This window comes from Salarias fasciatus, chromosome 7 (assembly GCF_902148845.1).
Source record: "Salarias fasciatus chromosome 7, fSalaFa1.1, whole genome shotgun sequence".
Taxonomy (NCBI): domain Eukaryota; kingdom Metazoa; phylum Chordata; class Actinopteri; order Blenniiformes; family Blenniidae; genus Salarias; species Salarias fasciatus.
Window position 1 is genome coordinate 23,809,386 of NC_043751.1, and position 25,533 is coordinate 23,834,918.

At 41.8% G+C, this 25,533-nt stretch overlaps 1 protein-coding gene across 1 annotated transcript; it reads right to left on the reverse strand.

Annotated features, from left to right (window-relative positions):
* Positions 1–1,097: 1,097 nt before the first annotated feature.
* vps9d1 (VPS9 domain containing 1) lies at positions 1,098–25,319 on the reverse strand. The gene is made up of 17 exons (XM_030097287.1): positions 25,190–25,319; positions 23,973–24,045; positions 23,404–23,559; positions 23,187–23,328; positions 22,794–22,905; positions 20,097–20,159; positions 19,199–19,251; positions 19,008–19,095; positions 18,730–18,812; positions 17,692–17,822; positions 17,048–17,368; positions 16,830–16,959; positions 15,071–15,279; positions 14,703–14,787; positions 8,281–8,385; positions 6,446–6,556; positions 1,098–4,812 (listed from the first exon to the last, which is right to left on the reverse strand). The coding sequence occupies exons 1-16, from the start codon at positions 25,277–25,279 to the stop codon at positions 6,451–6,453; spliced, it is 1,947 nt and encodes a 648-aa protein (XP_029953147.1). The 5' UTR covers positions 25,280–25,319; the 3' UTR covers positions 1,098–4,812; positions 6,446–6,450.
* Between the last annotated feature and the right edge of the window lie 214 nt (positions 25,320–25,533).

Here is a 25,533-nt window from a genome sequence, read left to right on the forward strand (position 1 = left end):
CACAGCCAGAAGACGTGGTGTGATCGACATCATGACTGTTGCTCACTTCCACAGGGCGGTGAAACTCAGACGCAGTCGACGACGACTGCAGATACAAACTTACACTGGATTCAGCCAATTTCAAAAACTTGAAGTTCTGGGTGGTTGCTTTGTGTCCTTGTTCTTGTATTCTGTTTTGGGTGGTTTATTGTCAACTGTTTAATCTCCGCTGGTGTCGGTGGATGTTTCGCTTGACTAGAGAGCTTTTTGTTTGGGGAAACTTCTTGTTGGACGACTTTGGTGCTCACGATGTGACGATTGAAAAACTGTTTGGTTGCTGGAACTCGGTCAAAGCAGAGTGACGTGAGTGTAGCTGCCAGGCATGCGGTGTCGGACTTTTATGGTGTTCTGAGAGCGGCTGTGATGTGTGTGTCTTGAGTCCAGCGCTGTCCAACAGTGCGCTCGTCTTTCCAGTGATTTTTCCCTGGATGCTCTTTCACTGGTAGGACGGGTTAGAGGTTGGAGAGGTTGGAAGTTCGACAACTTCTTCAAGAGGACAAAGGTGGCATTTTGTGAAAAGCTTGTTTTATGAGGTGGCAGGGTGGTGCCTTGACTCTGAGAAGAGGCGCTTCACCTCTACAACTATTTCAATGCATTTCTACACCTGATGTGGGAGTGTCGTCAGCTCATCAAACTCACCTGCTTCATCGAGACGGCACGCCGTCTAATCCCACTTTCTCTTCTGTTCAGCGTCAAAACTTGTTCTGCCTTGAATAAATACACTTTATATGACTTTATTTTTCTTCCATTTTTACCACAAACATCAAAACTGTTTGAGACAAGGAAAAAGACTTCACATAATGACATGAATAGCTGTTTTAGGACTTTGAAAAAGATAACATCAATCACCTGAATGATGGTTTAGATATGAAAATATGGGCTTAAACCTGCTATACTGCAGGCTTCAGCATTTGTGTTTGGACTTTAGTATTTGTTACTTTCATATCCACGTGTTCCCATCTGTTGTGCTGATTCCTCCATGCCTCCTATTTCCTGCTTTAGTTTGAATTTTTCTTTCCCACTTTTCACATTGAAAAACCAAAAAATGACAGTCAGTAAAAATGGTGTAACATTTCCTCTTTATTGACTTGTCTCTCAGACACACTCATCGCTCTCAGATGTTTATTTTAATAACAAAACAAACTTTTACCTCTTAAAAGTCAGAAAGAATGTACAAACATGGATTAACAAACAGTGGCTTTGCCCATTTTGGGAAATAGCACATTCCAGTCATTTTTATTGTTAACAAAAAATAAACGAAGATTATTTCACATGTTGTGGATTTTAGCAAATAATAATAATAATAAAAAAAATTAAATAGTAAATTCAAAGAAAAAGTAGTGTTTCAGTGTTAGTGATGTTAAGTCTGCATACAGTGACCGAGTCGTCCCGGAGGTGAACATTCATGAACTCAGCTGCAGATCACTTTTGATTTCAGCCATTTTTACATGAAAAGTGCTCAAAAAGTGAAAAGTGGTGAAATTGCAGCACAGAGGTTCACTTTAAATCCACGCCAGGCGACAAAACAAAACACATTTCCAGGATTTACAGCTTCACTGTGCTGAAAACAAAAACAAAAAAAACCTGAGAAAAACTAGAAAAAGATGCCTGTAAATCTGTGGAACCTGTGAGTTCCAGGGCCAGGTTGAGGAAATGGTTCAATTGATACATGGGGGATAAAGCTTAAATAGTTATAACTTATTAACTTTCCAACAATTGTCACATTTTTTTAAGTTAAAGTTCAGTCAACATTTTCTAAGAATGAACTTGATGAGATTGATGAAGAAATGACAAAAAATGAAAACAGAAACCAAAATACCTGACTTTGGGATGACCCAAAAAAAATCTGAAAGAAATGTCTTCAATGGAGCTTCAGCATTCACAAAAACACAAAATTTCAACTAAAAAAATTGAGAAAATTCAAGATTTAAGTTGAATTTATGTAAATTTGCCAAAAAAAATGTTTAGAAAAGGATGAAACTATCACAATTAAGTTTATCATTTGAGTCTGAAAGCTGGAATTCTGATGATAAAGTAAAAAAAAAATGTAAGTTGAATATTTGTGAATTTAGAAGAAGGAAAAAAAAAGCCAAAAATTTGAAAAAACTTTGTATTTGGACAATAGGAAAATGTATTTTTAAAAGTTTGAGAAAAAAAAAAGATTTGGAATCAGATTAAAATATTGAATTCATCAGAAGATATTTTAATATAAGGTCAAAAAAACGAGAAATTAAAATTTCACATTTGAAATTTTAACTTTTGCTCCAAATGCTGAATTGGTAAAATATTTGCATATTAGTTTTCTCTTACTGTGGCCCTGAAACTGTAATTGTAGTCGAAGATTTATTAAATGAAATATGTGTCTTTGAAACAGTTTCTTATAGTAAATAAAAAAAAAAACCCTCTGGATCCCTTTAAAAAACTAAACTTCAAATCCTTGACAATTCACATTTTGGTGGAGACCAAAGGAAGAGCCCAATCTGAAACTTTGGCATTACATAAAAAAAAAAAAAAAAAAGATAAGACTGGGAAGTTCCTCAACTGTTCAAGTAACATGCAATTAAAAAAAAAAAAAAAAAAAAAAAAATCACAAGTGCCTGAAGTCGTCGAGGCTACACTAGCAAGGGACAAGCTCACACAGTGCAGCATTAATAATGTTCAGCGGTCCGTCCTCGGTCCCTCAACGCCTCATCTTTTGAGAGACTAAATGAAAAACCTGCCCTGAAAACACAGATAAACTCATTTATAATCCTCCTGTTAAGAAGAAAAAAAAACCTCTCTCAAAACAAGCAACTGTTGGTTTCCACTCTGAGCTCCACAAACATGCCTAAAAATGTTATCTTGTATCTCCACTCATTTTCAAAATAGGTGGGAAAACTTGTAAACTGTAGTTAGGTTCAATTAATTCCTTCTTTAGTAAAATTGTTTTATTTCTTCACTGAAGCCTCGTTTGGACAGAATTCATCCTGCTGCTACTTCTGCTGGATTAAAGCTGGATGTCAGTGTTATGCTGTCCGAAGTTTTCAGTAAGCAGAAGAAAACATGTTAATGCTGATGAGAATACTCCAGTTGTACACATTATGGTCTGGGTATTGGCTCAACGCTTACATTTCATGACCTGTAAAACTTTTTGAATCTGTTTTAAAGCAAAACTGACTGACGTTTCCTAGTTTTCTGGGTTAGTTTCTTTAAAAAAAAAAAATTATGAACGGAAGACTGACTGAAAGAGATTTGAGCTGTTGGGACGTTTTTATGAACTCAATTGCAGCCAATAAACAGTGACTTTGGGGTTTAAAAACCAAAAGAAGATGAAAACAAGGTTTGCTTCTGGGTTGGATCACTCTGTGTGTTTATTGGGACATGACGCAGTTCAGCTCCTGTTCCTGTTGATCTCTTTAACTAGATTTGGTCCATCACGGCAATGTTTTGTTAGCAAAGCCAGACAAATGAAGCAGCTTCTGTTTCTAATATCCTTTACAGTTTTTCATGTTGGAGTCAACCCCAAGCTTCAGAGATCTGCTGCTGTTTGTGTGTTAACATGACATGAAACAGAACTTTCACCAGGTTGTGTATATAGAAATCAGGAAATCTGGTGATTGGAGAGAAACCGCTTTGAATCAACCTGTAACGTCTATTATCTTGTCTGGACCAGATATCCAGACAGAAATCAAACCCCAGTTACACAAAAAGTGATTCTAAAGAGATAACGTCTAAAATCAAGGTACGACTGTTCCTGAACTCTGGCAGCTTTTCATTTACCTTAATTTAGTCAGAAATAGTACTATTTTGTCAAAATAACAGGAATCAGCAACTTCCGGTAGGGAGACATTCCAAGCATTAGATCAATGTGGAACTGCAGGATAAACTCAAAAACTAGAAGCTGTGTTTGATTTAAACACACAGGAATTTGATGTGTTTGAGCCTTGACTTTAGCTTCATTGTGGTTCCAATGTTAGAACAAAACTCAGGTGAATGCTTACAATATATAACAAGGGATTAAATGAATCTCAGGATAACAAAAAAAAAAAAAAACGAAAAATATGACGACTGATTTGTTTAAAACAGATTCATAAAGTTTTCCCTCTTTGTGTCCCATGGGGTTTATTGTCTAAAACTCAAACTCAATTCAAAACTAAAGCAGTTCAGGTACTGAGATCCTAGTTAGTTTATTGAATACACATTGTTGAAACCTTCCGAGAGAAGTACTATGATGCTTAAAAGAATAAAAACGTGATGATTGGTTTGTTTTAAAGTCGGTTCATCATGTTTCTTTGCTTTGGATCTTCCTGTGTGTTTATTACGGAGTTTGGAACAATGAATTGTCAGGATGCTTCCACTCTGGATGACTGTAATTACGTCCAAACGAGGCTTAAGTGTTCACATCGGCAGAAGAGTCACTAAGAACTTGTTTATGGTTTCTGGCTCTGAGGCGTTGGGGAACACGCTGCCGAGAGACGGGCCGGAGGTCAAAGAGAACACTTTCAGACACGTTCAGCAGGCAAACATTCACACGTACGTTTGAAGGAGACGTCAGTCACAGACCCCTCAGACACCCGGTGCCAGCAGCCCCACGGCGCTCCGCCCTGAGCCGGGCTGCAGAGACGCTGGCTCCGTCCCGGGCTCTGCTCCAGCTGGAAATGACTCAGGCACTGGTTCGGACTCCGCACTTTAAAAACGGTCCTTGCGTTGCATTTAAAGCTGGAGGTTACATGCATGTGCACGGCGCAGGTTCGGCTGTCCTGCAGCCACGGAGTGAAAGGTGCGAGAAGGAGCCTGAAACACACCAGATATTATTTCACTCTCAGAATGCGAGGATTAATCTGGAGGAGTGATGGTGAGGAGGTCAGGGGGTCTGAAGGTAGCGTCTCGGTGCGGTGAAGGAGGAGCACAGCTCTCCGTTTACCGGTCGTTCTACGCTCTTGTGTCGACAAGCTCAGATTCAGGCCCTGATTATATGACAATGCTCAAAATGCAAAAATGTTGTTGCATTTTATGTGGTTGTTCACATGGTGGCGCTCAGAGCAACTGAAACAGCTTTCAAGGTGGAGGTTGTTGAAAATTCTCTGACTTCGTCGCTGGGTAAACGGCTGATGTCTTTGTACCTCCAATAACGGACTGTACAGCATTAATCAACAGCACCAAACACGCTAACTACATCTTTTTCAGCATTTCTACCATTTTCGTGCCAATGAACACTGTTTTCAAAACACTGCATAAACACAAAACTTCTCTGAAACACAAAATGCAAAAACGAAGCATTTTTGTTAGAAATATTGTCGTTTAAACTGATCCTCACATTCCACCGCTCGACACACCTACTCTCACCAAAATACAGAGGGTGGATCCTTCACAAGAGGACTGAATTAGATTCTAGAAAGTGTCTTGTTACGGATTTCTTTGCCATGTGTGAATCTGATCTAAATCTAAAGCAGGCAATGTGGTCGACCCCCTCCCGCGATCTCTGGAGTCTCTGAGGGGGTCCCAGACTCCAGGTTGGAAGACAACCTGTCTAGAACAATAGTCCACTGTGCTGCAGAGATTTAAGTATAAAGCTTAACACACATAGCACTGGATAAACCGCAGGAGCTCTGCCAGGGACACCGCCCACAAAGATTAAACCCTTCAGGTTCATCCCAGGAAAATCTGACATTTCTCTGTATCGCTGCTGAGCGCAGCACAAACCGATCACATGATCGGTTAAAAGACAAAATGTAGTTTTCATGTTGGTGTGCCAGAGTCACTGAGAAGTGCATCTTTTTTTTTTAAAAACAGGCCCCGGAGGTGGAACTTCAGCCACCTTAATAATAATCCAACTTTCAGGACAAAAACAACCATCGGCACCCACCGGTGGCACGACATGAAAACTACAGTGTTTTCAGCATTTCTGTCATTTCTGTGTAAGTAGACGTTATTTTCAAAACGTTGCCGAGTAAACACAAAACTTTTAAGAAATGAAAAAGTATAAACAGGGCCTTTTCACTTTAAATGTAAATGGAGCCTTTTATTCAGAAACAACTTCATTAAAATATACCAGTCTATACCACCAGCAGACGTCACTGTATGACAAATATTATTGCACCATCTATGCTTAGGGCGATGTAAAGTTTGGGAAGTTCGATGAATCTTTCTGAGTGACGTAAACTCCCCTATAATCTCCCAAAAACATTTGGGAAACGCCGACCCTTATGATTCTGAGGTGCAACTAAATTGCATACTTTATTATATCGCACAGAAAACCAGTGCTGTCGAAGACAAACAAAGCTTTTCTATGAAAAAACTTTTGACTAATTACTTTGAAGACTAGTAGGCTTGGTAGTAATGGGACAGAAATAATTTTAATGCAACCATTTACAATGAAGTCGGAGTACATTACCATTGGTATATGAACCCTTTGAGTCTTGCTTACCTTTTTCATGCATTGGCTGGATGGTGAGCGACTCCTGTGTGCAGCGATTCGACGTAGGCCAACGCGCTCTGCATGGAGGTCAGACAGTAGCCTTCCTCTCCGATCAGATACCTGAAACAGAGAGAGGAGCAAAAAGAAGTCATACAAAGGTCAACCACAGTATGTTTTCACTTGAAATCAAGATCTCTGAAGGGGGGGGGTTCCCTCTACATGCTGCCACTGTGACACAATGTGGACTAAGTGGGGAACGAAGCGAATGGATGGACATTAACATCTCTTGCTTCAGTGCTGCTGTATGTCCACCAATCTGTGGCAGCAGGGTTGAAAGGAGCGAGCGAGGAGTTCTAATGACGGCCGCAGAGCGAGTCAACTCCCAGCGACCTCCAACTAACGAGAGCGAGAGGATGGCGAGGAAACCGGATAACAAGATGCTTCTCACTCGGCAGTGGAGGAGATGAAGCTAATGAAGTGTCGGACTGAGGAGCCAGAGATTCAACCTCAAGCTTCATGAATGGAAATCCAAGGAAAATCAAACTTTTAATGTTACAACTTCATAATAATGTGCTTTTAGATCAGAAAATGGCAAAGGATTATAGTAAAAGTGCAAAAAAAATACCACTACAAGGTGTCTTGTTGCACAATTATTTGAAGTAAATCTATTTTAAATACTCTGAAACGAAGAACACCACAGCTAATAGCATCTGGAATTCTGGGATTTCACATTAAACTTGAAGAGGAGCTCATTATACATCACCTCTGCCAAGTGGAACTTCAATACAGCTGTGCATTTTATCCAGTTTTTACCCTTTAATTGTTTCATACCTAACATTACTTCTGTGATAACTACCGCTCTGGCAATAAACCCACAGGGACATAAATGTAGAAATACACTCAGGAAGCCTGGTGTTTGTCCACCTCTCTCCTCCATTCAACACTTCCAAGCTGCTGAACTACATAAACACGAACCGGGACTTTATTTGAATTTTTATAGGTAAGAAAAACCTAAATATGCCGACATTCTTCAGCTTTGACCAACTAAACCAGCTGGATTTTACAGCTCCTGTTTTTTACGTCCGTCCTTTGCTGTGTTAGCGTGTGAGCAGCTCAGGCCACAGTCCTGAAGATCACCGGCTGTCCCACAACGACTGCTCCACTTGGCGGTTTGGAAGCAAAGTGGTGAAGCAACTGATCCGAACCGCGAGGATCAAACACGTTGGTTAAATTGTTCGGACCATTTAAATCAGGAGTGTGTCGCACATTTCTGTTCAGGGGCCACAATCAGCCCAGCGTCATCTGCAGTGGGCCTCACCGGTAAAGCAGCACCATAACCTTTAAATATAAACTTCACAGTTTTTCCTGGTTGTGGCAAAAAGTATAAGTGAATAAAATGTTTATTTTCATGAATCCAAACAATGACAGATGAGAGTTACAAAAATGTCAACATAAAATAAATTTTAGTTTTAATGAAACCTTCTGATGTAAAATACAGAAAAAAAAAAAAAAAAATGTTTTTCCCGCAGGACTTTGAGGTTAATGCTAGTTTGCTGGTTTTCATGCCAGGATCACTGATATCTTAGCTCAGATCTCACCCTTGTGTTGTGTCCACTAATACATTTTTTATTTTGAAAAATCTGTTTTCTTTGAAATTGTAACAATTTACTTGGTGTTTGGCAAACCAGATTAGAGCCTCCTGTGGGTCTGTTTTCACCCATGGGCCTTAAGTTTAACACCCCTGCATTAAGCGATTTGTAAATATTAATACAATAACAGGACATTACATAATACTGCAACGCCCCTGCTTCGATCAACAGCATCAGTAGCTGGAGGTGACTCACCCTTCGTGAATGAACTCCTCCAGAGCGGCACATTCAGACACCAGCTGAGGACACTGGCACCGCAGCGCCACGAAGGACAGGATGGGCAGCAGGTCGTCTGCGCCGCTGCGGGACACCAAAACAGGTAAATAAACAGTGCAGAAAGAGAATAAAACAATTCAACTGTCAAAAATCACTTTTGTGGCACCTTTCATGTAGATCAGGACAATTTAAAGTGCTTCACAAATGACTGACAAAAAACAAAACAAGGCTGTTTATTACAGTTCTCTCCTGTGGCTCAGGCCGGGGCCACATTTGGGTTGGGGAGATGTTTTGTGTTCATGAAGCCATTTCCAAACTGCTGAGACAACTTAAGTTTCTTTGTCCTTTTGTCCAGGACAGACCCATGCTGTACATTTGTTTGTATCAACGTACACATTTAAGCCCAAATTCCTGCATGAGTATCCGGTAGTCTTTCCTCAAAGAAATCATTACTTTTATTGTCTTCCAAGTTCTGCTGTCTTTGTTCCTTTTTCTGGTCAGACATGAGCAATACTGCACAACACTGGCCCCACAGATCAGGAGTGGTATCACTTTGTCCAAACCAAGCGCCAACCTGCACTGGTGAAACATGAAGATAATGCAGAAGTGCAGAAAAGCTATAAAACCAGGGAAATTTCAACAGGGGGCGATGATGTTGGTTCCAAAAAGAGCCCGGGTCTCATTGGAACCCGTTCAAAAAAATGCAGATTTTCAGAGCGCAAAAAAAAACCCAAAGTGCCCGGTTTCAGGACATGCTTTGGTCTCGATCACTAATTTCTCCAACCGTGGCATAAATAAATGACATAAATCAACTGTTGATTCTATTTTAGGAGTTCAAGTTTTGCATAAATAGTCTTATCACAGCGCCTCCTCTGTCCACGTGATGTGGTCACATGACCGGCTTGACCAATCACATTTACATCCCGTTTCAAACACTCAGTATGGAGAAGTCCTGCTCAAATCGTCAACATGGGATTTCAGAACGTTATGGGTGACGTCACGTAAGTTTTGTCCATCTCTATAAACAGTCAACGAAGCCAATGTCCAAACACAGGATGTATAGAAGGCCCCATCTGTGTATTTCCTGCAGAGAATATTTGGGTGTTAGACTATTTCCATTCTGCACCTCGGTTCATATTAGCCAGCTAACATGAGCCAGACTGAGCATGCTAACATTGGGAGACAATTGAGAGAAACATTAAATATGAACATGTTGGTTGTAATTGCATTTACTGGCATTGTCAATAATGACAGCAAGGTCAGTGGATCAAACTGGGAAAGAAAAGAATACTTTTTTCTAACGATCATTTCTTAAAAAAGTAGAAATTAATGAGAAAGTTCCCACACCAACAACTAAACACACACCCAACTGTTGCCCTGACGTTCTTGAGTTTACATGAGGTGGCTTTAAAAAAGTGACATTTCACGGGGGGTGGGGATGAGGTTGATGGTCCTCAGGCGGGACTGAGTGGAAACTAATTCGAATCCTGATGGGATGCGTGTTGGTGGATGGGAGAGATAAAGCTGCGATCTGTTGGGAGGACAAATTGCAGGCTGGGAGACGATAACGGCCTGATAGCATTTTCCCTGGGTGCACACAGTGACCGTTTGTTTATGGCGACTCACACGCAGGCCTCGCCGCACCGCTGCCGCGTTGCGTGAGAAGGCGGTTCTCTCTGGCCCTCCGCTGACCCGGCCGCGTGCAACCGGATACCCTCCTCCTGCAGGTTCAGGAAGGTGTGGACGGTCCCCGGACCTCACAGGCCGCCTCGGAGCCGAGCTCTAATCTCCAGAGTTCACTACTGTAAACAGACTTCCATCGATCCCTCACACGGAAGGCCGGCGTCTCCGCATTCCTGAGACACAATGGACTGCAGCCACCGGCACAAACACTGGTTTCAGTGAGGAGATTAGGCTCGGTAACGGGTCTGCGGAGGACGGACCGAGCGAAGGCAGGAGGGGAACGCTTCTTAATTAACAGGATACAGAGGAGGCTCGGTGAGCGACTGGGCGGCACAAAAGAGAAGAGGAAAGAAAAGAGGAGCAGACAAAAGCAGAAGAGAGAACAAATGAGCTCCCGGTAGGTCGAGGACAAAGAGATGCTGTAAATGGGAGAGTTTCTCTGTGCAGAAAAAGAGGGCAACGAGTACAACGAGGTGTGTTTGTACATGTAAGGCTGTAGAAGTTGACCTCAGAAAGGCAGCAGTCAGATTTATTCCTGGCTGGTTTTTGCTCACTGGTTTCCTGTTAAATCTAAAATATATTTTTAAATTTTGCACCATAATATCTTTAAGAGATGTTACTGTCACATTATCTGATCAGAATTTTGTGCCTGTTCACACCTAGAATTATTAGGTGTTTCAGGTGATCAGATCACATGTGGCGAGCTCTAAAGACAAGCGTGAACAAAGACCAGAGTCCTCACTCACTGGGATGCATCAGATTTCCTTGGCTCTGTAGTGTAAAACAGTCATACATCGCGACAGCGCTCCGGGACAGCGGTGTCGCAGGAAAATAGGTCATGTGTAACACGTAAACGTCATCAGTGGATGCTATATTTTCCATTTTTAAGAGATTACACCGATCTGACTTAAAAAACTTTCCAAAGAAAGTATGGGAAAGAGCATAGACGTCCTTTTTCAGTCTGGGGGTTTGCAGAGACACACAGCCTTGTAGTGGCCTATGAAGATGCTGTCCAGAGCAAGCCGAGCACAAGCAGTATTTGGCTGCTAATGCCAGTTTAGGATGGCAAGTCATAGTGTTTTTTTTCCTCCCACCATTCAAGTGGCAGCAACAGATGTCAGATTGGTCTGGTGTAGCTGGATGAAATGAAAAGAACAAAGAAAGAACTGACTCAAGGAGGCGAGTGTGTGACAGAGGAGGTTATGAATCCTCGCTGACAGACATCCAGTGTGACACTCACAGAGTAAACCTGTGTTTAGACGGACTAAGAAAAGCAACAGGAACAGGGAACGTCCATCAGGAACACACAGACTCTCCCTCTTCATCCCAACTGAACTCAGAGGATGAAGCTTCACTGCAGTTCACATACTTGAGGTCAGGAGAGTTTTACTCATTTACAGTTGCCCAAAGCCGCTGGCCGGGAGTCTGATGTCGTAAAAGTAAGACGGATCTGTGGTTCGAAACTTGTGCAAGAGTTTAACTGCACAACCAGAGACATAAATAAAATGAAAACAAAACCAGCTCACACTTAACATTTTAGGGGAGAAAAAAATTCATTCACATTTCGGAGAATGTGGAGACACCGAGACGCTACTCTCCGTTAAAAGTGGAGGACTGTGAGGGTCAAATCTGACGACCGATTTGTTCAGCCCCATGTCCATCAGTTGGTGGGGGGGATGATGCTCTATAATCTGGGCATTAGTGGTTTTATGCAATACTGACAAGGAAAAGCTCTTACAAAATGAAGCTCACTATTATTTAAGCATACAGTTGCTAATCAAAGTCACTGGCTATCAGAAGAACCAAGTCATTTATGGATTAAAGTAAGAAACCTCAAAACTGACCTATACTTGTATAAACCATCCATAACCACTACATGTCACTGGATGGCAACACAAAGTTGCTACAGCATCACAGAAAAACCTCCATTTGTATGAGATTTGAAAACAGTACTAATAAGAAAAGGAACGATCCTGCAGCAGAAAACAGAAAGAGCTGCCGAAAGAGTTCAGGCTGAGAAACTTCTGAGTGGATCAGAGAAAAACTCGTCTGTGTTTTCATCTGAAAGGCTCCTGCTTCCATTGGCGCAAAGAAAGGTAAATGTTCGGGCTGCAAGGACAAAAAGAAGGCAGCCCCATTTATACGACGATGGTTTTTGGAGCAACTGAAGATAGATAGATGCGCATTGTTAACAGCCAGAAATGTCCGCAGAGGAGAGGATTCCCTCATTCAGGGTGGAAAAAGAAAACAACAAACAGGCCAGAGAAATGAAAAGCTGCTTTTCATCCAGATTTCTTTCCTCAAACTCCTGGCGAGCTACACTGACTGTCAATAAAAGATGATTGGAGAGAAGACGTCACCCACTCTGAACGTTAAATGAGTGACTCAGACCCCTTCTGTGCTGTTTGGACTCGTGTTTCCAGGTAACCAAACAGCTTGTGATAGCAGACAGAGCTCAGAGGTGCTGCTGGGGCACGTCCGACGGCGATTCCAAGAGATGGACACGAAGCCTGAGGAGAAACGAGGGACTGGAGCTCATGACGAGATCGCCTGTGATGCGCAACCAGCGCCATAAACTGACCTCAGGGTCTCCGCCGGCACTAATGACGACGCGTACATCGAGGCCTTCCAAAGCTGCTGACACAAAAACCTTCCGTTTGTCGTCCAAACATCCCAGTAAACACCAGACCAACATCCACACCCAGTGTGTGACAGGAGCGCCAGCCAGCCGCCATTCACCAAAACCACCACCAGGGTGGACAGCCGCTCTGTTTACAATGACTACCAAGTCTCTATCTGGGTGGACACCACTTCATTTTCTGTTGTCGTGCAGTTATCTAAGCAAATTCATAGTAAAAATAAAAAATGATTCATCTACTTGAAGGTAGACTCAACATCAAACTGATGTTTCAAATATTTACAATATTCAAAGTTGCAAGTTCCTGTTTTTCAATCTGTGAAGTCAAATTAGATTTTGTTTCCACGACAACAATGGTCGGAACCACTGAAACCACTTTTTGAAAACAGTTCCCAAAGTGGAACTTTTTGAAAATGCTTCAACTCAGTCGTCATGGAGATTGGGGCTTTCTGCAAAGGCTCGGGACCCATCTCCATGTACACAGCAGAAACGTTGCCAGTGCGCGCAAACACCACAGCCAAGGCAAATAGTGCTCCTGCACATGCCATAAATTCAGTTTGTGTGAAACATTTAGTAAAAAGATGTACAGCACGTGAGGGGCGTCCTGGAAATGTTGGTGACGCTCGATAGAGAAACTCCTGCGGTCAAGAATCAATCCATCTTCTATCTTCTGAGAATCATTTAAAAAAGCAAGACAATGGTGTCGTGTCAACAGAACTACAAACTTTACAACTGATGCAATGTGTGCAGGGTGGTGGGAGGGAGCTTTCTCTTTTAGAATCTTTGATATTGTCACTCTTGATGCTGTTTTGGTTGTCTTTCATTTTCTTATCATCGTACACTTTGTATCTTTTCCACTCTAGAAAAGGAGAGAAGAGGAGTCCAGCCTGACCACTAAATCAATAATAAATCAATTGCAACAGGAAGAGTCTGTTAAACCCTTTCTCAAGCTTCATCTTCACCTAACTTCAGGATCTTGATTCTAACGACATGTTTTCGCTTGTGTTTGTTGTGTTTGGCATCTCCTTCACTGCCGTTTTGTTTCTTCTGTGTTTTCGGTGCTGCGACCCGCTGAGTTTTTGTCCTGGCCGGGTTCTGGGTCGGTTCCAAACCTCAGACAGGACGACCCACTTTTGGGTCTGTCCGGGGAAGAGCGGCGCTCCGTACGGGGGGCAATAGAGCCTGAACGGCCCCCGCTGAGCCGGAGCCGGATGAGTGCTGATGAGACGTGACAGAGCAGAGGGCTGAAGACACACAGCCTTTCAGCAGTGTTTGGGTCCCAACAGCGAAATTTAACACAGTCCTCTTCCTCCCGACTGGAGGCGTGGGGTAAATAAGGAAGATCTTTTATTTGGAGGATTAATGGGGTGAGTAATGAAGGAGTTAACACATGCTGGCAGTCTTTTTATCCAGGAGGATTTAGCAGAGAATGACTGGACTCGGACACCTGCTCCATATTTCCACTCAGCCTTCAGAAACATGTCAGATTTTACAGCTCACCTGAATACCTTAACTCGGGGGTGTTAAACATGAGGCCCGTGGGCCAAAACCAGCCAGCAACAGGCTCCAATCCAGCCAAACCACCACGCAAATTGTAAAAACATTGTTTTGTGTTTTCTTTTTAAATATAATTAAAAAAAAAGTTTCTTAAGAGAAGCAGACAACAACACAGACCCGAACTGAGACATCAGTGATGCTGCCATAAAAGATAAAACCTTTCTGTCAAACCTTTCTGTCTTCTGCTGTCAAACTCGCCTCAAAGTCTCAAAATATGCATAACTGGACATTTCACTGTATTTTGCACCAGGTTTCACTAGCATTGTCCTCATGCTGAGATTGTCATTTTAGGTAGTAATAGTTTGATTTTGTGAAAATACAGACATTTTGATCACATTTCCTCTGCACCAAGAAAAACTTTAAAGTTTACATGTAAAGGTTATAACAGTAGTACGGTATTTTACCAGTGCAGCCCAATCAAGATCAAACTGGACTATATGTGCCCTCTGAACTAAAACATGTTTGACACACCTGGTTCAGCATATTTTTGCCTCGTGATTACTAGATTACTGATGGAACTCACATGGCGGCTGTTTTGGGGGCGGAGTCAGCCTCGTTGAGCCCCCTGTAGTCCTCCGCACAGATGCAGATCTGACGTAACGTCCGAACTGTGAATAAACAACAGACACCGTCAAAAAGAAGTCAACTCTTGTGCTTCGACTGAATGTAAAGTACATGGTGGAGCTGGAGAGCAATCAGGAGTTTATTAATTCATTTTAGGAAAACCAGATAAAATGCAGAACTTTGAATCTTTCTGACTAGGACTATCATAAGCATATGAAGCCTAAAAACAGAATTCCTGACAGCATAATTTTCCCCTGAAGACATTTGGAGAACAGTGTGAGTTTGAGGTGGGTGTGCTCTTCGCTTGGAAACCACAGCGTGACTCACCGATACATTCCAGCTTCCTCTGCGGACAGCCGTCCTGGACCAGCAGCTTCAGCTCCTGGACCGCCGACTCGTAGGGAAAAGAAGCATGCTGCAGCATGCCGCTGTCCCCGGGGAAGAGCTTGGAGGGAACGCCAACATCTCCGGGCAAAGCGTCGTGGTACAGCCTCACGCTGGCCTGGAAGGCTTCCTCCCGCTCCCAGTGGACCTTCCTGACAGCGACACACACACACGCACACACACGAATGAAAAACCAACAAGTTCAAAAAGCCGAACAAACTGAACCTGTTCACACCGTTAAATTATAAAAGCGAGTACTCAAAGACCCGAGGTGAATATCTGCACTTCAGTCTGAACACGCGTCAGTCCGTGATCTGGGCCAGTAGACTGATGGAAAAGTTCATATTCTCTCCATTTCCACAGAGACAGAAAAAGTTCCCAGCACCGCAATCGTGTAAACTGACTCCCAATACGCTACGAAAGTTTGGCATTTTCACTTGAAATCACGGTGGAAATGGATCCTCAGACCACACAGATGAAAGCAATCTGGCTGAAAACACTCGGCTCAGTGTCTTTAATCAGGTAGTTTGTTGCAGCACTGAACTGTAAACCAGGAGGATCAATGTTTCAAAATATTTACCATCAAACTTCAAACAGCTGAGAGAAAAAAATGTGATTTCCGACATTTTCCAAAACTTGATGTTCGCGTTGGTCCGTTTAACGGGCCGGCAAGCTGCTTCATCACTCTTCCAGCAGCTCTGTGACCGAGGACATCCTGATTTAGTGGCACACGACTCAGAGCTTGATGGAGACGGCTGAATTCTTGGCTGTTTGTTACTTTCCACCTGCCAGTTGACATCGGGGAGTGCGTTTGTCCAGATTACAGTTGTACTGTTCTGGCTCAGATCACCGACTCTGCGTCCAGATTGAAGGAATTTTCATTTCAAACAATCACAACAGCAGTAAAACAGACAGTGAAGGTTCACGTCAGCTTCAGGTTATGGTTTGATTTCCAGCCCCTTATCCTCGTTTTATTTTTCAATCACCATAGCAACGCAGGATGTGACTGACTCCTCCGATTATTCCTTGGTATCAGAAATGATAATCTAAACGGTGGTCACAATCAACATTTTTGATAGGAACTTATACGGAACCACAGCTGCTGCATATCCACGTTCAGGCTAATTTGCCATCCTTTACCACAAAATCAGCCTGGTCTGGAGGCCTGCTTCCACTCAAAGGCTTCAAGACTTCAGGAAGTTGAGAGAATGTTCCATTTTTTTTTTTTTGTTTTTTAACGAATAATTAAAAAAAAAAAAAAGATAAAAAGGCTTTAAATACCAATTGTAAAAGAGGAATGAAATTGTAAGTATTTTAGTTGGCATCCCATAAAGGAAAATGAAGTGGAAAGGATTCAGACAAATCAGAGCTGTGCTGCCACATGCTGGTCAAATAGAGAATTACACCTGAAGACTGTGAATCCAACAATATAAGAAAAAAGGTCAAATTTGAGAGTTATGAGACAAATGCAAAAAAAAAAGCTTTTAGGTTTAAAAACTGGTCATAAGTCATGAGTTGGTTTATAAGTCATGAGAATGAAAGTATCAAATATGTCAAAATAATGGGTTTTTTTTTTTCTACTGGAGCCCAAATGTTAGTTCAAATGTTAACAAGGTAAAATTCTTTTGAGATTTACTTTCTGTATGAGACAAAGTAAGAGAATAATCCAGACAGAGTTAATGCTGTGCGGTTGGTGCAGTACCTGAAAAGTGCCACCAGGGCGCTCCACAGAGGAGGGAAGAAGGCCTCCTCGAGGCTGGCCAGACACAGATCCTTGTAGGTGGACGTGTTCAGACACTCGAACGACAGCAGAGTCAGCGACAGCAGCTGATCTGATAAGATACCAAACACTATGTTACGTATGTCCCATCTTAGTGCTTCACACACACTCACACACACTCAAGGCTCCTCAGAACTCACCAATGGCGATGTGGATGTCTTTGACAACGGCCTTCAGGTGCTCCTTCAGCGCGTTCATCTCCATCTCCTGGATGTTTCCCTCAGACGGATCAGGATCGGAGGGGAGGCAGTCAGACGGCGTCCAGTCCAGCTGGGTCAGGAAGGTCTCCAGGTCCTCAAACGAGTTCTCCCGGTCCACCATCCTCTGCTTGTGAGCCTCATCCTCTTCGTCCTCCTCGGTGGTCAGTTCGCGGGAATGTGACGGTGAGAGTGAGGAGGAGGAGCTGATGAAGCTCTGATGGTCGGCGCTGGTGTCTGCAGTCGTCTGCTTCTTCTGAGTCTCTGTGATCGGTTACATCTCACATTAAAATGATACTTTGACATCAACGTGAGTCAGGTTCTGTCCAGGAACAATGCAATCAGTGGATGAATTATTAAACAAAACGTTCAGTGTCTCAATCTTTAAAATACTGAAACACTGTCATACAACCTTTCCCTTTACCTGCATGAGGTATCCATGGCAACCAATGGTACAACAATAGATGTTTAGGGTTTCTTTCATGCTACAGAAGCTAGAATTTTTTGATTCATAATAATTCATCAGTTCACACAAATTACTCTTTTCACTCATGAGTGCATGACAACTATAGAAGCAGGAGTCTTACCTGGACGTGTCAGGCTGTTCGAGCTGTGTGAAGGCCTCAGCGAGGCGCCTCCGCTGACGATGGGGTAAAGTCTGTTGTAAACTCTGTACTGGTGCTTCCTCAGCAGCTTCACCACCGGGTGGTCGGAGCGGCTGGATGAACACAGGCAGCGTTAGTTAGACCCAACAGCGTGAAGATCACATCTGGCATCTGGCTGCACCTGCACTCATTCAAACCCGAGCACCGTCCACAAAACTAAAAGCGACAGTGTTGAGTACCACATTGAAATATTTAAACTGATTGCAGTGGATTTTCAACAGAGAGTTTTGTGGCCATTAGTACAGGTGCAGACAAAAAAAAAAAAAAAAACAAAAAACAAAAATGAGGCAAATGACAATCAGAATGAAGGGTATTCTGGATTAAATTTCCAAGCCTTACTTCTCTACTTTCTTGGAATTTCTAGATATCATAGGGAACTCTGGACAAGAGAAGTACAACACATCCTGCAAGTTAGGACAGGACAGGAATATGAAGGTTTGCCCCAGATAATCACAAAAACTGCTCCACCGGGGGAGTTTGTCTGGTTTTTCAGTCATGTACAGGTTTGTCTGTCGTGCTCAGAGGTGTTACGTTTTTTTAACCAAATGTGTTTAAGACATGAAAGAAAATTCTTATGGTCCAGTTCACACAGCAAACAATTTCAGATGTTTCCATGTTTTGAGGGTCTGTTTACACAACGCTGGTGCTTGAAGCCACTGAAAACGCAAGTTTTTGAAAACATGACAGTTTTCAAAAAATTGCAGGTGAAACTTTTACAAAATGCTTGGGGTTCATCACAAAAACACAATGTAAGCACTACTACTAGCACTACTACTGATTTCATTCCAAAAACAACCAACTCCTCACCCTCATTTCCATATAAACAGATATCATTTTCAAAATGATGTTATGTCAAGACAAAGATTTTCTGAAAAGGCCAAAACAATGCATTTCGGGGTCTTAAACACCAACTTGAAAAAAAAAAAATTGAAAGAAAAACTAAGAGGTGCATTGTGGTACCTGAGCAGGTGGGAGACGAGATCCGACACCAGCGATGCATCTGGATTATTCTTCATGTTTGCTTTCCACTGTTTGGGCCAATCCTGTGAAATAAAAACAGTTTACTACTGGACTCTTTCTTTAGAACAGCTCAGATTAATTGAAAGTTGCTAACTGAAACTTATGAGACAAAAGACCAACTTGCTGACAGGTCTCAGATGTCTTGGGGATGCGAGCTGTTGTGCCTTGTGATCCTGCTTATATTCTCCTTCATTGTGTTTATTCACACACACACTCACATGGTCTTGCTCATACTCCAGCACATTGGTGTAGAGCAGTCGCTGCTCCTGTTCCTCTGCTGTCATCCCACCGGACGCCGCAAACCTCCTGAAACAACACGGAGCCCATTCAGGAACGCCGGACTCAAACCTCCGAACCTGAGGAGTCATCGCAGCGAGGAATCGCTGTAATCTGACGGACATTAACGTACCTGTTGGCCTCCTCCTGCAGCCGTAGCCTGCGCTCCTCCATTTTCCTCTGGAGCTGAAGATGAAGTTAAGAAATCCCAAAAACATCGAATAGAAGATCTGATGATGATCAGTGTAAATTAATAGTACAGGACAAAAAAAAGAGGACGTGTAATGAGCTAAATGGATGAAGTGCAAAGAAAGCAAGAAATCAGTTGAATAAAGCAAGAAATCAGTTGAATACAAATGTGAAAAAAGGTTCTCTAATGAATAAAAGCTGGAAACAATTATAAAGACAAATAAACCACGATGACAGAAAATCATTAAAAGGGAAGTAATACGAGTATAAAAAAAAAAGAATAAACCAAAAAAGTAATTCATATTGATTAAATTATGGCAAAATTGGAAAAACTCATATGGATATTAATATTTGCAAAACTGAAAAAAACCCAAGATATAATAATAAATTCAACGAACTGAAATATACACAACATTGAAAAAGATATAATAGAGAGAAAAATATCAATTCATTTAAAAAAAAATATTCTTGAAAAGACACAGGAAACTATTCTTATAATAGGCACAAAGATAAAAACAAAAGGCTAAAAACAATAAAACCTGACCTGAAGTCAATATTGTTCTTGTAATATAATCAATAATCTTCTTTGCCTCCATAGATCTTTGCTCCCCTCCAGAGCACCACTCAACACGCTGACCTGAAGTGCTGCATTTGTTTTTGTGCTGAAAAGTTTGATCATATTTTACAGTTTACATGTCTGTTCAACACAGCAACATTTGAGAAACAACTACAAATACTTACTGCCAATCAAGCAGTATTGAGAAACATGAAGGAAGCATAGAATATCATCCCCATTTACCAATCCAGTGACAAAGATGGAGAATTTCAGTCAAGAAGGATACTGCGTCCTGCCGGGCTTTGGCGATGATGAGGTTCTCCATCATCTGCCGCTGGAGAGAAAGTGTCTGCAGAGGAAATCCACACAAACACACAGTTAAGGATCAATAAGCCACCACTCACAAAGAAAAGCACACGTTTCCGGAGGAAAGTACGTAACTAATCAATTGTCTCTTGTAAAATCAATAAAATCAACAAACAGACACCAAGATACCACAAAGAAGAAACCCCCAAAATATTAAACATTTAACAGGCTGCAGTGAAGTTAATTCAATTTAAAATGACAATCAATTGTTAAGCAATTTTCAGAAAATCTGGCAAGACTTTAAGGTGGAAAAAAACGAGTTTAGTTTATTTGTTGTTGCACTCCTGCCAGGTTTGACATCTGATTAGATTAACCTGTTTTAATCAAAATGCCACTCTATTTTTTCTTCATGCACCTTGTTGGGTGCGTTGATTGATTTTAAGCATGGAATTTTTGCCAAATGTTTGTTGCATTGGTGTTATTTTAAGACTAACTTTCTCTGTCTTTTTAAAAACACAAATCTGGTTAAAAAGTATTTTACAACAGGTTGATGAAAACAAACCAACATGGTGTGAATGAGCTGACACACTTTCCTTTACCTTCATGAAATACTTTAGTTTAGTCCAGTAATCCCGCAGCAGCACAGACATCTTCTCTGTCAGTCAATCAACTTAAAACAACAATAAATCGAGAATATAAAAACGTAAAAACAGATTTGGTGGGAGAGACGTGCAGCGCATAAGTTTTTTTAAAAAAACTTTTAACGTGGTTTAGTTCCGTTTTCGTGATAAAATTGGAGCAAACGAGCAGAAACAGCTCGCTTCTTCAGAGTTGTTTGACCGTCAAATGAAACATGTGACTGAGGAGCTTCGTGTTTATTTCCTCCAAGCTGCACTTTAAACTGATCGACGACACACATTCACTGAGCACCGCGGGTTGCCACATCTGAGTGACACCGGGTTGCCAGGTCGGACGGAAGAAGAGGGCGATTACAGACAGACAGAAATGCACACAAATCAGATTAATTATATATTATGTATATGTATATATATGATTTCATTTAAAGACTATGTATAAATAAAGAAAAACAATAAAGAATGAAAGGACTATAATAGGGACTGATAACAAATCCACAATCATTTATCGCATTATCAACATGCAAAATACAAATTTAGCAAAAACACTGACTGCTATGCAAAGAAAATATGTTTCCATGATTGTCTTCATTTATTTTGCAGTTTAAAACATAGATAGAATAACAGGACATAAAGATAACAAACGGCTGACTGCTCAGCTTTGTGATAAGTTTTTCCTCATTGCTGCTAAGAAGTCAAAGTGCTATCGGATTTTAGACGTCATGTCGACACATAAACACACTTCTTTCTTGTTTTTACTGTCTGAATCTGTGTATTTTTATGGAGGTGTGCATATGAACAACACATAAGACTGCAATAATGTCACAACTTCTCTTTTCCTTTTTTTGTAATATTCTCAAGTATCAAAAGCAAACATTTTTCTTCACAGTGACATTAAAGCAATTCCCATTTCATAAAAAAAAAAAAATAAATAAAGAAATAAAGAAATTGAAATTGATGAAGGTGGCACATGTCAATAAAATCGGACAGGGCCATGTTTACCATTGTGTAGCCTCCCCTCTTCTTTTAGCTGCTGTCTGGACACGTCTGCGCATTTAGCTGCATGAGTTTTTGTCCGATTCGTGTCTGATGCAGGATTTTAGATGCTCAACAATCCGAAGATGCTGCAAACAGTTTCCACTAGGACTCTTCTTCTGTGATAGAATTCAGTGCAGAAACATGGCAGCGGCTGGTCTGCTCAACAATTTACTACTCGGCAGGATGCGGGAGAAGATCCTGTTTCTGAATGACTCAGGTCCACACAGAGGTCACAATGGTGTGACGTTCCCATTCATGAAGCAGCTGACAGAGTCGACGCTGAATTATTACGCAACTGGCGATGACCCAGTAATCACTTTGATGATGTGGGGCGACAGTAGTTCAGTTGATAGAGCGGGACGCCTTATAACCGGAAGGTTGGTGGTTCAATCCCTGCTCCTGCAGCCAGTAAAACTGGCGTTGTGTCCTTGGGCAAGACACTCTAAGGCAATGTTTCATGTGAAAACATGTATTTCTGTTTCACATTTAAAAAGCAACATTTTGAAAATTGTATCTGTTCACAAAGAAAACAATGTAGTTCTAGTGTTGGGCCACTCGTAGGTGCTGCTGTTTGTTTTTGTAATGAAACCCCCCCACACGTGCTGCAGAGAACTGCGGGTTATAAAATCACTCTGACATTGGTATGGACAGACCACCAAGTTGGATTGTTATTTAAGAGACTGTCAACTGTAAAACTATCAAGTCCAGAAGAATCTGGACTGGGAGTCACGACAATCTGGAAGCAAACACTGCTGTTATTGTCCATCTACTGAGCACGTGCAGAGCAACTGTTTACTACAGCTGTGGTGTGCAGGACCAGCAGCAGCAGCTGTCTACATTTAAAATAGGCATTTTCAAAAGGTTGCAATTTCAGTGACTCCAAATACAGTTTCACATGAACAGGTCCTGAAACTGAAATGAAAGTTTTTGCATTTGGCAAAACGTTGTGCAAATGGGTCCAGAAAGGTCAGAGGTGTGCTGACAGATGCTAACGCAGCGCTCACCAGAGACGTCTTCTGATAGGCCTGACCCGGCGGCAGCCTCGCCAGACGAGCTTCGTAGTTGGCTTTGAGCTTCTGGTTCAAACGTGATGCTTCTTCGATGGGCGTCAGTTCCCTGAAACACAAACATTTCACGAAGTGAGAGGGTTGACGCTAATGCTTATTGCCACCCAACAACTGGTCATCATTAAAAAAATTACTCAAAAAAAAAAGTTTAATGAAACACATTGAAGGTAGTCTTTTGTAAGTAGATTTATGACAAGAAAAACTGTTGCAAATTTGCATTTTTAGTGACTCCGAAGGCTTTGTGTTTCCACTTGAAAAAGTTTTTTGCGCAAATGTGGGCTGAGTAAGCTCTGCTTGGTTCAGCTCTGCCTGCTTCAGTGTTGCTCTTACTTCCTGCTGGTGTCCTGCGATGCGATGACCTGCAGCCTCTGGAAGACTTCAGGAGGCAGGAATGGCGAACGCTCTTCGCCTCCATCCGATAGCATCCTGCGGTGTCCAGCCGTCATGGGACTGACAGGCGTCTGATCGGGAGCTGCGGAGACAAACCTGTTAACCAGCAGCGACTGAGGGGTGTTTGTTGGAGATGACATGAGGGGAGTTTGTTTACTTGTGTCTTCAGGGGTGTGACTGGGCTCCGCCGGACCGGAGGAGGAAGAGGGCGGGCCGGGCGGGTCCAGACTCTTTCCTATGAATGACTTGGCTCGTTCCAGACACTGTTCGGCCAGCCTCAGCATGCGCTCCCCTTCCACCGCCACCGTCTCCTCTGAGGACACACAGGAAGCACAAACAGCTCAACATGAACCGCTGGACTCATGTCTGTCTGGCTCCACTCACTTCAATTTCATCTGAATTATATGAAATGACACTTTCAAGTGAAGATGAAGTCGTGTTGTTTTTTTTTGTTTTGCTTTGACATCAACATCATGTGTTTCATGTTCGTATCGATCTTTGCAATGGATTCTATTTAATTTTAACAGTTTCACAAACTCTCTCACAAAGACTTGCACTTTTCATTGCTAACACAAGTTTCTCCAAATGTATGTAATCAGTTGACATTTTACTCTTCAAATATTGCAAACTTGCATTCATGATGCCATATTTAATCTGGCACCCACAATTCAAACACCAAAATACTTACACCAACCTAACCATATATGTGACAAAACAAGCGCTTACGTTGTGATGCCGCCTCTTCCAGGAGGGCGTGTGATATGTAGTTGATGGTTCGGAGGTATTCACAGTATGCTTCCTGCGGAAATAACATGCCAATACATCTCATAGTTTATTGAATATTCACAGATGTTTTTCAAACTGTGCTTCCCACTTGAATTATTTTGGATCAGCTACTAATGATAGAATGTAACTTCTCTTCTCCCTGTATTCATGGTATGATGAAAATAAAAAATGAAAAAAATGAACAGTTGGATAAGAAATGAAACTAAACAAAAAAGAAAATAAAAGAATTGGGAGTAAATTTCAGTTTTACACAATAATTTTAAGGTTCTGACCAAATGTAGGTTAAATGTTGAATTTATGTCTTTATGAGTATGAAATGATGGAAAGAAGCCACTCCTTTTGGTGGACAGTTTTCTGTAAATAAAGTCAACACACTTCTGCGGCTAGATATTTATTTAAACAGACAATTTTAGCCTACATACTCTTTATTCTTCATTAACAATACTATCAATATTAATATGTTACTGCAGGATTCGGTGACACCTGAACCAGTCCCTGTTACTATCATTGACAGTAAAAATAAAGATATAATATTTATAGACAGTCAATGGTTACTATGGTCATTATGGACTGTGGTATGGACCAAACCAAAGAAGGGAGAGTCAAAGTGTCTAAATCAGACTTATAACTATTATAACCACAGAAAAAATGTGTTGATGGTTTAAAAGACAAATATTTCAAATATCCTAACACACAATGTGGAGGAAGAAATTGAAACAATAATCTAATGAGACAAATGAAGAACAGCTGATGTCCCCTCAAACTAAATGTACTCAGCGCCTCCGGATGTTATGTCATGTTTAACCTAAATTAAAACATTGGAATCAAGAAAACTCGCACAAATCAATCGACTAAATTAGCTCCCAGTCATTTTTATTCCCATAAAGTTATGTTGCATGTAACGATGTAGTAATGACACCAACCCTGCAGCCGGATGTATGCATACAGAGAGCACAAATAGACCAAACAAACTTCAAAACCCGTCTAGTTGCTCTGAACGTCCTGCAGTCACGAACGCCACTGATGTGTTTACTGTCAGGAGTTAACCTGCTAACTAACCAGCTGACAGCCTCCGCCCCCTCGGTCTGTTTACATCCCGGTAACACCGTTAACTGGCGGATATTTGTCGGTCACAGTGGAGCCCCGGGGCTCGGTACCTTGTGCCTGTTCCCTCCGTCCAGCTGAATGGCTGTTTTGGCCATTTTCATGGCGTTTTGGAGCGGCTTCTGCCCGCTGTCCGCTGCCATGGCCTCTCCGGATCCTCTCCCCTAACGTTCTCTTTCTTCTTCTTCTCTTTATGTTGTGACGGTGGGCCGCTCGGAGAGGTGAACACTGCCCCCTACCGCCCCCTACCACACACTACTGCTCCCCACTGGCTCCACTGATGAGAGAGGGGGCGCACGCACACACACACACACACACACACACACACACACACACACACACACACACACACACACACACACACACACTTAAACCTGTAATAATCAGTCAAATGTCT

What these genes read in the sequence shown, in the direction of transcription:
- vps9d1 (XM_030097287.1), bottom strand. Translation starts at nt 25,279, where the DNA reads ATGGCAGCGGACAGCGGGCAGAAGCCGCTCCAAAACGCCATGAAAATG. An exon ending in TCGCAGGACACCAGCAGGAA is followed by an intron (nt 22,906 to 23,186) that starts GTAAGAGCAACA and finishes TTTGTGTTTCAG; the next exon opens with GGAACTGACGCCCATCGAAG. An exon ending in CCTATCAGAAGACGTCTCTG is followed by an intron (nt 20,160 to 22,793) that starts GTGAGCGCTGCG and finishes TTTCCTCTGCAG; the next exon opens with ACACTTTCTCTCCAGCGGCA.